The sequence below is a fragment of the Orbicella franksi genome, chromosome 5 (genome assembly GCF_964199315.1).
Source record: "Orbicella franksi chromosome 5, jaOrbFran1.1, whole genome shotgun sequence".
Taxonomy (NCBI): domain Eukaryota; kingdom Metazoa; phylum Cnidaria; class Anthozoa; order Scleractinia; family Merulinidae; genus Orbicella; species Orbicella franksi.
The window spans coordinates 3,059,185-3,073,730 of record NC_138149.1 but is presented as its reverse complement, the minus strand read 5'-3'; the positions used below and the strand labels follow the sequence as shown (position 1 = coordinate 3,073,730).

The window sequence follows — 14,546 nt, the reverse complement described above, 5'->3', positions numbered from 1 at the left end:
TCGGAAGAAATCTTATTGTAAATATGAAAGCCAATGGCTTCATCAGGTCCGGAGAGATTAGTGGGGAAAGCTGGAGATTAGTGAGGCATGCTTTTGAGGGCGGATAGGGGAAGGGGGATTATTGAAGTTTTACGGTATGAACCAACGATCTCGTATCTCTGGATCTTTTCACAATAAAGCACAGCAAATTTTGAAGGGGACGGGAAGTTTACAAGTTCTATAAGTGAGTTTGGTACTCATATGGCGTTACAGCAATGGGAAACTAGCAGTGTCCCGTAAAACCTGTTACGAATCTCGCATGCCGATAAAAGCTGTTTCTGGTATACCGGCAATTTGATTTTAACCAAACTTTGACGTACTCAGCACGTCATATAGGCACCTGAAAGACATAAATCATGACGTGCTGAACACGTCATTTAGGTACTCAAATGGTTATAAAAGGGAGAAAATAGCCTCTGTCTTTCTGGATCACCTGCTGATCGCTTGTACGTTACCTCTTTGTGCTCATATTGCGTGACAATTCCAAAGAGCTTCTGCGCGGTGGACTAACTTTTACCTTTTCTCAAATCGCTAAAAATATTTTGGATTATAAAAAGTTAAGGGGGCTATGACTAACACGGTAAAGAGAACTGGAAAGTCTCAGCTAATAAACAATTAGATTATGAGCTCAAGATTTCTATCACGTGATAGTTGACTCGGAGTGCGCCAACTAGCACGCGATAGAAATCTTGAACTCATCTTGAGCGACCACCTGCCCAGGGAAAGCGGCTAAATTTTATAACTGCCATTTATCGTATTCATTTTATTTACCGCTCTGTCTACTGTTCAAGCTGAGGCTTAGACTGTTCTCAGCCTTCTATTTTCCCACATTCTCTTTTCGATCCGGATCGTTGAACGCACGGACAGAATCGCGAGAGAACTGGACACCAGCGCAAAACGGGAGAATTGACGGGGTAGGGGGTGGGGCGTGCGTTGAATAGAGAGGTAGCTGACGGATGTTTTCTTTGATTTTTTGCGTAAGACATGCGCGCGGTAGCCCAGTCTGTCTCCTATATCCATCCGTCCTTAGGCTCTCGGCAGAGTTTCGAAGTGAATAACAGAAGAATCGAGTTCTTCTTTGTAAGAAAGAGGAGGTTATGGGCCACAGCAACAAAACCCAAACAGCCAATATGTAAATTTCCTCGGTAACCACGAGTATCGATCGACACCTGAATCAACAACAAGCCGGAACAACAAAAGAGCAACAAATGGACAAGTGACTCATGAAATATTCATCAAAGCACGAGTACCAATGAAGCTCCGAGAATTGCTTCATAGCCGCTGCGAAAGAACAATAAGAAAGGGTTTCGATGATCTTAGGTAAATTGCTCAAATAATGTTGGAGGATAAATCGACAATTTTACTCGGCAAGGTTAGGTTCTCTAATAACCGTCATGGCAACATTTCACCGCAAAACTCACCCTCACGAAGCGTTGGATGGGGGTGTTAATCGTACCAGCGCATCTTTAGACGACAACAGTCGATATTTTTCAGGTTCAACTTCGTTCAGTCGGAAAATGAAGTCTGTTCGTGGAATGAGATTTCGTCCAGTTATACCGGCGATTATCGGCGTGAGCCTTGGGTTCGCTTTGTCTATGTTTTACATCCCTGTTGTGGAACAACAATGTTTGTACGATTTAGAAGAGTCGCAAGTTTTGATTTTGGGTCACCAAAAACAACCTGGCGACTTCGAATCAAGGAAGACAACAAGCGAGGAGTCTAAGCCGGTTGTACATAATACAGTGCCACCGAAAGTGACTCATTTCAGTTATGGTCTACGGCCTTTCTACGTTGCTAGTGAACTTGGTCATAGAGACAAATTACTTGTTGGTATTTTGACCTCTGAAGAAAACATTGACTCCTTAGTGCTCGCCGTAAATAACACATGGGCTCCACTTTTACCAAAAATTATATTCTTCACTCCTTTCTCTAGAGATGTTGACTTTTACGAGAAGTACAGCAAAGTGTTGGGTTTGCCGATTGTGCAATTGGCCGACGTAGAAGATGAGAATTTTTCGAAGACAAAAATGTCCTTTAAAATGTTAAAATATATGCATGATCATTATGCCAACAATTTTGAATGGTTTATGCGTGTGGAAGACGCGATGTACCTTAAGCCCGAGAAACTTGTGGAGCTGTTGAATAGCGTGAACAGTTCTAAAGATGTTTATCTCGGTAGACCCGGTTCATTCAGAGCTAACGGGGGGAATGGCGATGGCGATTTGTACACGCACGAGAAGTATTGTCAAGGTGGTGCAGGAGTTGCTTTGTCAAGAAGCGCGCTGATGAAGTTGGTCCCTCACTTGGACAGTTGTCTAGAAGACGCCTTGACCGAACATGAAGACGTAGAACTCGGGCGATGTTTATTCAAGAATGTCAGACTGCAGTGTACTTGGAGTTATGAGGTAAGGCCGGTGGGCAAAGGCGCAAACTTTTATTTACTTACAGTTTGAAGCTGTGAGTAGTTTGGGAGCGATTTTACGATACCGGGCCACTTTATATCAAGATATCTCTCAATGCTTCTAAGAACGAAACATATACGGATGCAAATGAGTGGCCCGGTATTATCTAGCCGTAGTCTGTTTGCGTGATCAACATTGTTGCTTTTCTTAGTCTTTGTTGTGTTTATAATTGATTCAGTTAATTGTGTTTTGCCCGCGAGAGTGTTTTTTTTCCCCGGCGGGCTTAAGGTGGTGGACTGGGGAGTTTCACCTCCTTAGGTAATTACAGACGCTGATGAGTTTGGGCCTTAAATCAACAAGAACTTGTTCTTTGTCGTACACTCGTAGCTTAAAGACCTCAAACTTGATTCAATTCAATTCAATTCAATTCTTTTATTTCACTATATAGGGCATTTAGATACATTTTATAGGTAAAGTAATGAAAATAGTAAAAAAAAAAAAAAAGAAATATAAAGCCATAAGGAGATAAAATTTATACGTTGAGCGGTGGCCGAAGTAGTTACCATGGTCAAGTGAATGGTAGCAAAAAAAAAAAAAGTAATTCAGCTAAGGTACATGTAGATCTACATACACCATGTAACAACATACATACACTACATTCACTCTTGTATGAAAGTAAAATCAAAGACATGGCAGCAGCAAAATCAAGTTTGATTATTCAGAAGGTGGCATTTGTACTCTTTCTTAAAGATATAGCTAGACAAACACTTAATTCTGAGGGGTATAGGTCTATTGCAAAATCTTTGAGCCAGAAAACCCTTAGTTTGACTTACCAATATTAGTCGAGACTCTTAGCCTAAAAAAATTGAGGTTACTAGCAAATCTCTTGTTATCTTTGTGACCATTGCTTGCTGGAGTCAGGACATCACCAGCACATTGGCTGTAGGCTATTTTGGCTAGAGAAAAAGATTTGGGTTAAGGTTTATAGCATGAAGCACAGCGAAGTCCCTTCCAAATGACTGATAACCAAGTATTTGCCGATCTTGCACAACCAAACTCAGTTTGTGAGCATTTTATCATACCACCTTTACTGAGGTTAATTTTTCAGAACCCAAATGAAAATAAATAATAAATGACCTTTTATTTACCCTCAGCAGTGTTTATAGCACAAAGGCTAGTTGGTACCAGCTAGCTGGGCCAAGCAAACAACTGAAACAAATATTTCAAACTGAAGATAAAATTGTTAAGAATTCCAACTGGCAGGACACCATGTGTCTTGTAATAGCAGGGGCATTCTTATTCTTGTAAAAGATCAGTTAGACTTCAAATTGTTGAAGTTGATTCGCCAGTTCACTATATTCTTCTTGAGACTATGATCCAGGACTTCCCATTTCTACTTTTTAACATCTGTGTGCCAAGTAAACTTGCCAAGTAAAGTGATTTTTTTCAAAACAATTTCTGAGGAGCTTAAAGGTTTGTTTACTCTCTCAGATTTTGCTGTGGTGGTTGGTGGAGATTTCAATGTGATTTTTGACCAAGACTTAGACGGGAGTGATGGTCTCAAGAAAACAAAAGACTAGCTCAAGGTTTTAGGAGATATTTGTTTGAAGTAGGATTTGATAGATATTTGGCATGTCAGGCATCCCAAAGAGAAACTTTTACACAATGTCAAAAAACTCAAATTATTCAGAGACAAGTAGACTTTTGGTTGAAAAGTGATGGTTTACAAGATGATGTCATTTCACAATATATAAAACCATCTATTAAATCCGTCACTCTGAGATAGTATTACTTATAAATGGTGTAGATGACAGCATCAATGTGGTCTAAGCTTTTGGAAATTTAATTCTACTTTAGTGAATGAAATCAATTATTGTGATCCTCTTGATGCAAATATTTAAAGTTGGCTGGAAGAATTTAAAGAGGTTGTTGATAAGTGGGTTGTTACGGATTTGTTAAAATATGAAATTTGACAGCTAACTATCAATTATAGCAAAGCAAAAGCTCACAGTAAGAAAGCTAAGGTCAATGAGTTAGAAGAAAAATTACAGAACTGCTCAAAAAATGCAAACATGGCCCACTGAAAGAAAATGTTGAAGAGTTGGAATACTTTCAGGCTGAATACAATGATATTTAGCCAAGCCTAAAAGCAGTGCTCCTGATTATATAAATTAAATGCTATTTTGAGACAGCAATACCACAATATATTAGCAGATAGTTAGATAAAAATATGTTCTCATATTGGGCTCTGTTGCTTCGCAACTCTATTTGTAATTTAATTTTGGAAATCAATAAAAACTATAAAAAAAAACTGGCAGGAGGCAAACCAGTTGGCTTTTTACAAGCATGGCAAAGGATTTGAACTCAGGACTACTGTGAAACAAATCCAGGTAGTGGTCAGAGCAGAACTCAAACCCAGGACTGCTGGAGTGCGAGTCCAATGCGCTGACCACCTGGCCTTGCTGCATTAGCCTATTTGTGCACATTGGCTTATGGTATTGTTTAGTCTGATACTTGTTGGTGGTAAAAAATATTCTGTGTTTCAATAAAATGTGCTGGCAAAAAAACCAAGACATATATATTTCTATTGTAATAAATTTCAGTTATAAGAATATGTTTTATTAATATCATTTCTATTATTTTAAAGAAGTTTTCTTTCTTCTCATTACTTGTCTGCTTACCAGTGCATTAATGTCGAAATGAGAATTGAGATGTGTTCAGAATGTAGGTATTGATTTCCTTTTTTATTTATTTCAGGCATCAGAGCTATTTTACCATATTCCTAAAGACAGTGAATCTAATGACATAATAAATCTGATCAAAGAGAGAAGGATGTCTCGTGTTATAAGCTTGCACCCTGTTACAGATCCTCTGGTTATGTACAAAATGCACCGCTACTACACTGAACTGGAGCTTAATAGAACGTTTGTTGAGACAAGGACATTGCAGAATGTTATTAAAGACATGTTACCATATCTACCAGATGGTAAGTTAACAAGTTGCAGATTTACTTTGTCACACAGCTACCAAAGGGTAAATAATATTAATAAATATTGGCTTCTTTACTATAATATCACAGGTGACATGTTACTCCTTAATTTTGCTGCGGAAGTTACAAAATTTCCATGGCAATGTTTGACGCAAAATTTCTCGCTACAATAAACAAGTAAAAATCCCACAATTGTAAACGTAATTTGTCTCCTATGATATTGAAAGGTAACCAAATGACCAGTATACTCTTGAAATTAAGAAATAATTTCACTTGCATTTTTTAATATTAGAATTTTAACAAAATGCGCTTGAAATTGTTCCCTAATTTCACTCATCACCATTTGATTAACGGTGTTGATGACTCAATTTAGCACCTAGCTAGGTTAACAGAAGGAGTTAGCCTGCTTCTCAGCCTGCTTAGAATCATATTACAAGTAAATATATGAAAGATCAGTTATTTATCAATTTAGATATATTTTTTAGAATCATATTATTATGATATAATTGATTTTTGGAGCCAGGGGTCTCTTGTTTGAGTCCCTGCATGATGGGGTATTTATTTATTTTTTTTTAGCAGAAAATAAACTTTGATGTATAGGTGATGTATGATCGTGAGCAATAAGTCTGCAATTAGCCACATCCTTAAAAAATATCCGCCAAAAACATGCATGATCAATATTGTAAAATGTTTTAGGAGGCGATTAACATTAGGAATGCTCTTACCATAAGGACACTTGTAGAACACTTAAAAAGGGGGCTAATATTGAAAGGAAGGCATTAAATTAAACATTAACATTATTTATGTTTGTTTATCCCATGTTCCAAAGACCACTATTTCTGCCATATTAATGTTTCCAGATCTGATAATTTAATGGTCTAAAAGAAAGTAGACATGTTGAAAGTAGGGAGTTTTTTCCCTCCTTTTTTTCTCTCCTATTTTTCCCCATCAAAATGGGCTTATATTCTACCTGAGAACGAAATATTGTTATTATAAGAGTGTTTAAGAGTTTCTTATATTTTGCAATTGTTTGGGTGTTAATTATCAAGGATTTTCATATGATATTGCACTACGACTATTTTAAGGGATGTTATTTTTACATATTTTGATATCCAGCTGAAGTGTTTTGACTGAAAATGGTATCCTGCTGCTCTCTCCCCTTGAAGGGAGGGAACAGCTGTATACAGGCTGAAAATGACTGATATTACTCCAATATGTGGAAAAGATTCTTATTTTCTCAAGCATCTCAGTGAACCTAGAATTTAATTGGCTAATTTCACAGGCATTTTTTCATGATACAGACCTCAAGTTACGGACTACTCCACCTCACATCTCCTTGCTAGAAACGTAAGGTTTTGGCTCACTGTAAACTATTTAAGCTGGACATTTCATGAAATGAAAACTTAAAAAAAACTTACCCTGTATCAGTGAAAACTTTTCTCCTCACTCTTGAGTGTGTGCTGGCACTGAATGGCTCTTTTACTCTATGTATTCTCATGATTTCAAAATCTCTGGCTGTTGAAATTTTGCAAGTTTTATTAAAAGGAAAAAAAAACCTGATATTTCCCAGAGAAAAACTTTGCCCTAATGCCCTAAAATGGCCTCGAGGCTGTACTCAAAACCTAAAGCAAGTTTTTTCTCCATATGGACTTCCCACTGGCAAATAACATTTATGTATTTTTCTGTGAACTATTCTATAATTTTACATAGCAAAGTAAACATTTGTATTATTTCCCTCTTTCAAGCGTAGTATTTGTTGATGTTGTTGTTGTTTCTTCAAATTAATTATTACACAGAATCTCAACCCTCAGAGCATTAGTTAAGGTCATTATCACCATTACCATCATATCTTTTTCCCCAACTAGGAAATGGGGCCTAAATCACAAACTCATATTGACACTAAGCTTAAATTAAGTTAAAGCTTAAGCTTAAGCTATATATTTTTGTCAATGACAGAGCAACTTAAAGGAGCTTAAATGTTTCAAGTTCCTCTTCTGTAATCCGTGTCAATCTTCTCCATCCTTGATCATCCTTGTTCCTTTATGGTTTATTGTTGTAAGTGCTTTTCTATCGTAGCAAACCATTATTTTCAAGTTTCCTTCAATTTAAAGGTAGTTTTGTACGTGGCCGAAATAACTCTAAATACGGGACACTGAAGTCACAATGCATTAGGTCCCAGGTGATTTGTGTTCTTCGTGCTCATTCGATCCATGGATAGTCAAGAGTCTTCTACTATCCATGTTCGATCACATCAAGATATTTGAGATACAAGATAAGATAATTACGATGAGCTGATAACCCTCTGAGTCTCATTTAAGCTTATCCAAGAATATTCAAACTGAAATGCTTTCACTAAAGAAATCGACAAATGAAATAAGCTTTAATAGAAATAGTCTTGCCTCCAAGAGGTGGATAGGTCGCTGGGTAGGAAGGCCATCTTTCCTCGGAATTGACCAAAAAGACTTACCTAATCTGTCTGCTCTCCTGTAAATTCCCTTGGCTTTCTTTCAGATTGTAATTGACAGTTTTTTTGAAAGATTTTCTTTCGATCATTTTGTAACTGCCTTCCTTGTCGTCACGAGAGATTCCAAAAAAGGAGATGGGAAGCCGCGCGCTTCTTTAATTTCGCGCCAAAATGTAAATTGCGCAAACTTGGGAATGAAAAGTATAATTTACTCATGAGAACAGAATAAAAAAAAAAACTGTATGCAAGCTTAGACTATAGACTGCTTGTAGCACTGCCCAAGGGAAATACACACTTATTTTTCTCTTTATTATACTGATCGCGATGTATTTTTAGGTGTTCCGGAAAAGAGACCTTCATGGCCTATCGGTTTCCGTCAACCTTTCAAACCTCAGTCTCGTTTCGAAGTGCTGCAGTGGGAATATTTTACAGATACTTCAAGTTATGGATTCACTGAAGTTAATCCCAAGGTACGTCACTTTTGTCGTAATTTGTGATTATTTCAGTGCTGAATCCTGACTTCCTGGTCTATCTTTCCGGTGAACGGAACGCGGGTAAAATGCAGACTCGGGGTAAAATGCAGACTGCAGACTGTGGACTTCTTAGCTGAATACCATTTCCATCATTGAGAGCTAATCGTAAACTGGCTAACCAGAGTGTTATTTAGGGTAACCTGAGTGATATTCAGGCTAACCTTAGTGATATTCAGTCTAACCGAAGTGAAATTCAGGCTAACCGGAGTGCAGACGTTTGCTGCGATCAGCCTGAATAACCTTGTTTACGGTCAGTACTCCATAGTGGAAATAACACGATAATACTTAAAAAGTCTGTAGTCTGCAGTCTTCGTTTTACACTGATCGTATATCTTCACTGTGTGTATGTCTTGTGTAGTTAACCTTAGATTCTTTTTCCAGGTTCCTTTGCGCGGTGACTACAAAAGAGACGTCGAAGATGTCAAGGAAACAGCAATTAAAATGTTATCACGAGAGTACAGCAGTGCACAGAAAGAGTTTCGCCTTATCAACGGCTACCGACGAGTTGATCCGAGACGAGGTGCTGAATATATCCTGGATATAGGAATCAAGAATACTGGAAGCAAGGAAGACTCGACTGTCAGGTGTGTTGCTGGTAAATGCCTCGCAAAAATATAGTTTACCTGGTAGTTTCCGCATCATTTACGTGTTAATTTGGTAAAAATATTTTTGCAAAGATGAAGCCCAAATGAAATTTCTTTTACGTTTAGCACCGATGTTTCAAGCTTTGTAATACATAGATTTAACCATGCCTAAGAGCGGACCTCCTGGTTGCAATAATTAACCATAAAGGAAAAAGAGAATTTGTTTTTCTTGGATCAGAAACTCAAAAAATGATGTATTGTGAGCATGCAATTGTTCAGCGTGTAGTTTCACTATTTTTTCAGTTAAACTTTATCCAACTATACACAATAAGCGTACCCAATTTTTTCAAGATTGTAGAAATCATGTGCAACAACAACAGTTTTATTTCTACTACTGTAAACAACTAAAAGAATTTACAAGATTGTAATTATAAATATATAAATAAACAGTACAGTACATACAGTAGTGGGACACCCAAAATAACTAAAAAGCTAAACTAGTTGGGTGACCGTAATTATATTAATTAAAAATGTAAGAGTCAGGAAAGAGGCACAACAAATACATTGGTACACATAAGTATCACAAACTTGGTACAAGATTAAATATACAAAACAAAACAAAATAAATAGATATAAACCATCAAAATATCAGATTAATAGAGACTAATGAAACAGGAATACGCAATATATCAGGAACTGAGCTCCTTTAAATATTTTCCTTCAGACGCGTTCATCTTCTGAGACCGTACACCAGGGTGGAAAGCATCCAGATGCCAACTGCCATTGAGCAGCGTGGAATACATCTTGTTCTTCCGGTCACAAGGGGAGACACGGACAAACTGGATGAATTTCTGCAGATGTATCAGAAAGTTTGTCTACAGACTGGTGAGAACGTCGTGTTACTTACTGTCTTTGTGAACGTTAGAGATGGAACCATTAAGAAAACCGGAGAAGACCCATTTGCGGGTGGGAAGGCCCTTATTGCACGGTAAGTAGTGATATACAGTTAAACCTCTCATCAACGGCCATCTTGAGAGCAATGGAAAGTGACTGTTGTAGAGAGGTGGTTGTTATGGGGAGGTGGGCTTGTAATACGACTAATGTTTTTTTTCGGAGGTGCAACAAATTTGTTTAAAAAAATGCTTGTTGTAGTGTATACATCCATAACACATTGAAAAGGTATCAATAAAACAGAAACAGGGACCAACGGCGGGTGGTACGGATCAAGTTTCGTAGACACCATTCGTCAGTCGTTTATTAACTGGCTGTTGCAAGAGGTTATTTTGGCAGTTAGGATGCGCTTTAGTGGCCGTTACCGTTGTGGAGAGGTGGCCGTTCCAGGCTCTCAGTAGTTAGGGCCGAGCGAAAAAAAGAGGGCGAGCGAGAGAAAAAAACGAGGGAGGACCCAACTACCGAGAGCCTGGAACAGGCTACCCAGGAGTGGATGGGCGGAGCTAGGAACTCTCCTAGTGTGTTCGCTCTACATGAACCAGTATTCAGCACCGGCAGTTGCGAAGACTTACCTCACCCCTGTAGTGATCTGTTAGACCCACTTCCCATTAATCCATGTCCTGATATCCAGGTACAAACAGAAGTACACGTGGGCTCAGTTGCCATGGATACAGATTGGAGTGAGGTACAATTCTGTGACGCTGCTAATGGACATAGTTACCATGAAGCTGCCTGCCAATGCTCTTATCTTCCTCACGGCTCTTAGAGTCGAGTTCAACGTCAACTTTTTAAACCGGTGTCGTGTTAACGCTCTCAGTGGTGAGCAGGTGAGTAAACTGGTAGCGTGGAAGTAAGTCCCTGCTGTCGCGGAGTTTCCGCGAATTTGAACTGTAGGAACTGGAAACTACCCAGAGGCCTGGCTGTAAGCCTGGAGGCCTAGCAAGCAAGCTCGCTAAGATCTCCCAAGAGGACGTGCAAGCAAGCTAATAATTTGTAGGAGTTTCATTAAGGGCAGGGCACTAGGCAAATTGACCAGTTGTGAGGACGATTTTTGTCCGGCTGGTTTAACCATCTACTGGAAAGGTTTTTCTTACAAACAAGTTCAGATCACATAATTTTGCCCTCCTGTTGCGAAAACGTTACTAAAGCACCTGAATTCAATTTATTTGCACGAAATTTGTACTTTTTCGTTCAAAGCTCTACGACCTTGAGCCTTCAGGAATTCTCTGAAAATGTAGCAAGTTTCTGAGCTAAACAAGTGTCAGACTCCCCAGGTCGCCCCAAGGCATCTTTTTCGAAAGTCTTGAGTTTGAAGTTACTGTAAAAGTTTTACTACATTGATCAGTTCGTCTCGAAAAGATACTTAAATAAAAGGATTCAACAATGGAAACTCATAACCTTCACCCCGAACCTTACATGTAATGATGGGAAAAGAGCCACGTTAGCCTTAGCAGGTCGAAAAAGCTCTTTGGAAGCAGCTCTTTCCGCGGCCCAATTTTGTGCGGCTCGTACGGGAACGCTCGCAACACAGGCTAGGTCGAATTCGAATTTGGAGTTGTTTTGTTTTTTGTGGAGAGGGAAAACGGGGGAACCCAGAGAAAAACCCTCGGAGCAAGGCGAGAACCAACAACAAACTCAACGCACATATGACACCGGGACGGAATCCAACCCGGGCCAGGTTAGTGGGAGACGAGCGCTCTCACCACTGCGCCATCCCTGCTCCCCAGTGCGTTAATGCGTTTTGTTCTTTTCATTTAGGTGTTCTTTCCCATTCCCTTCGCATACTACGATCCCAGTATTGTGTATCGTCAAAGGCCGGTCCCGGATGTGATTCCAGTGCACAGGGACACGGGACGCTGGGCCCAAGGACCAAGAGACATGGCCTGCTTTGATAACAAGGACTATAAAGACCTGAGAATGAGTAATGACGACTTCTTAAAAGAGCACAAAACACCAGCACTGGATTTAATGGAGGTAAAGATGAGAGTTGATTTATTGTGGTATAGCCCCCCTCGCAGACGCTCTTATAGCCTGCAGAGCAGGCGAGATTTTTTCGAGCGAGCGCTCACATCGTAAAAAGTTTAGCCGCCATCTTGAATTTTTCATGCAGTGGAAGACTGGGGAGAGAAAGAAAGTTTTACCAAGGGGGTGAATGACAGGGGAGGGGTGGAGCGAAGAAAATCTAGTCTTAGTTAGTCTTCTCATTTTTCCCCTCCCCCATCCCCCACCGTCTAACATGGCGGTCTAACATGGCGGTCTAAAAAGGCGGTCGCAAGGTTGTAACGCTAACTCGCCCCAATAAGACGCCTGCACTGCAGGCTAACGCTCTTAGGGATCGTCACGCGTTCTTTCCCACGTTCGTGGGGAGGAACGCGTGACGAGCCCTAAGAGCGTCTGCGTGGGAGACTAGGGTGGGTACTCCCATATGTAAGCTATGTGGGTATGTGCCGCTGTAAAGGATATGCTTTTTCACGCAGTTTATTTCTGGGTATAGAAATCAAGTAGAATAGAAACTATTTGGGCCAGGAAAGCCTTATAAACGATGATAGAAAGATGTAAATTACTTACAGGCGGCTTTCGACACAAGTCTCTGAAATGAAAGAAAAATTCGTGTCCCGAGCAGGATTCGAACCCGCGTCTCCCCGCATACTAGTCGCATTGTCGTGATAAACAAATCTTGATCGCAGATAATCTGGTATCATATCAAGCAATTTCCCTTTTCTTTTGCAGGTATTTTCCGCGAGTCCCTTGCATGTTTTCCAAGCTGTGGACATTGACTTAAGAAAACGATTTCAAAACGTCACGTGTGATCCGCATCTGAAGGAAGATGAGTACAACGAATGCCTCACAATCAAAGCAGAAGGAATGGCGTCTCGTTCCCAGCTCGCTCTCCTTATGTTCGAGATGGAACAGAAGATTCAGGGGAATGGGGCGACAGAAGTGCACCAATTACGTTAGTTAGTTAGTATCACTATTAGTCAAAGCAATAATTAACAGTATCTCCTTCACAACCTTTAAGAATCTTGAAAAAACACTTGCGTAACGACGCAATTAGTAGTAACCGTCTCCGGAGAGGGTCTTTGAACTTGTCACGCAATCTTTCCTGGAAAATCTGTGTACGTAGTTCTAATAATCGACAGTTAATATCTCAAATTTTTAATAGCAAGTCTCGCATGCGGGTCATGAAATGATAGAACTGGTCAACAGGAAAATTAAGTCTTACGTGTGACAAATGTTTACTGAGCAGCGATAATAATTTGTATCTTTGATTCTAAGGTTTCAGCGGTCAACAAATATTTCATTCCTCTTAATGCTCTTACATAAAAGCAAGTTGTTATTTAAAGATAAGCTTATGTCAACTTATTTAACAAGCTGTGTTCAATATTTAACCTCCCGAGGAGTGCTATTAAGTAAGGGATGCCCCGTTCAGCAGATATTTGCGGTAACAGTATCAGCCCCTTGCCAAAGAAAATCCGAGAATGGATTGTAATTGTGATTTGTTTGGGGTTGGATCGCTCCTCCACAAAACGGAAAAAGTTCAAGTCTGAATGAATGTTGTTAGATTAGCATTCTCTCAATCATGTTTGTTTTTACTCTGAGTATTTGCTAGATGACAAACAGTATTTGTAGTTTTTACGATGAGAAGGAATCTGCCACATAACGAAAAGGCGACTAAGAAACTTTACAGTTTTTATTAGTCTAACAAATGGCTAACAATGAATGTTAACTTATAGGAATATGTAAGTAAAGATACGATAGATCTTCTAATTTTGTACAAGAAAATTACAATAAATGAGTTATCGGAGAAAGTGATAGTATCGAGAGTTTTTAATCTTTCCCTCAGATTATACGAGCCTTAAAGACCATTTTCGTATTCTCGATATTGGACTGGAACTAGCTTGGAACCGAGGCTAAAGCGGGGAGTCTTCTCACATGCAAATGACTTTCATTTCTTTTTCATGATATTCCCCGCATCAGCCTCCATTACATGCTAGTTCCAGTCCAATACCGAGAATACGAATGTGGCCCATTGGCAAATCTTTTTTTTTTTTTTCAAAAGGAAAAAAATGCGTCAGAAACAGTAACGGGTAAAAGGGCTTTTTGAACTTCGTGTTGACTGGATTTTTTACCTCCTTGCGTGTAGTATTGAACGGATTATCAGATTTCAAAAACGGCAAAATTGCTGGATGTAACACCCTTTAATTATCCTAAACTTTTTTGTTTGAGTTTTAAATCCGTGCGTAGCACAAAGAGTATTAAAATACATCGGGCTTAAATTTCTTTTCAATTAGCTCAATTTTTTCAAATTTCAAATTTCATTATTCAGAGTTGATACACGTAGCTTCTGAGGTGACGAGTGTAGTTTCTTGAGCCAGCGGTAAAAGACAAGAAGCAAATTCAGTCCGTTTATAAACTCGCCTGGTCGCATGTTAGATGCGCGGTATGCTAATGAGGTAAATACCATAAACTGGGGTAACATAACCCAGTCATCATATCATGAACGTGCCGTACTTGGTTACAGTGTATTTTAAAGAACAACATGCAGACACAGCTAGCGTGAAGAGAACTTGACTGCTTGTATTC

General features: G+C 39.3%; 1 protein-coding gene across 1 annotated transcript; it reads left to right on the top strand.

Moving 5' to 3' along the window:
• The first annotated feature begins 754 nt into the window (after positions 1–754).
• LOC145486785 (chondroitin sulfate glucuronyltransferase-like) lies at positions 755–13,777 on the top strand. The gene is made up of 8 exons (XM_081465496.1): positions 755–2,444; positions 5,199–5,427; positions 8,231–8,364; positions 8,809–9,011; positions 9,736–9,999; positions 10,594–10,789; positions 11,721–11,936; positions 12,693–13,777. The coding sequence occupies exons 1-8, from the start codon at positions 1,434–1,436 to the stop codon at positions 12,918–12,920; spliced, it is 2,481 nt and encodes an 826-aa protein (XP_081321622.1). The 5' UTR covers positions 755–1,433; the 3' UTR covers positions 12,921–13,777.
• Positions 13,778–14,546: the final 769 nt, after the last annotated feature.

Bases quoted from the DNA above. Each gene is read 5' to 3' on its own strand.
- LOC145486785 (XM_081465496.1), top strand. From the start codon at position 1,434: ATGGCAACATTTCACCGCAAAACTCACCCTCACGAAGCGTTGGATGGG. The intron at 2,445-5,198 runs GTAAGGCCGGTG...TATTTATTTCAG, and splicing joins AGTGTACTTGGAGTTATGAG to GCATCAGAGCTATTTTACCA. The intron at 11,937-12,692 runs GTAAAGATGAGA...TTTCTTTTGCAG, and splicing joins CAGCACTGGATTTAATGGAG to GTATTTTCCGCGAGTCCCTT.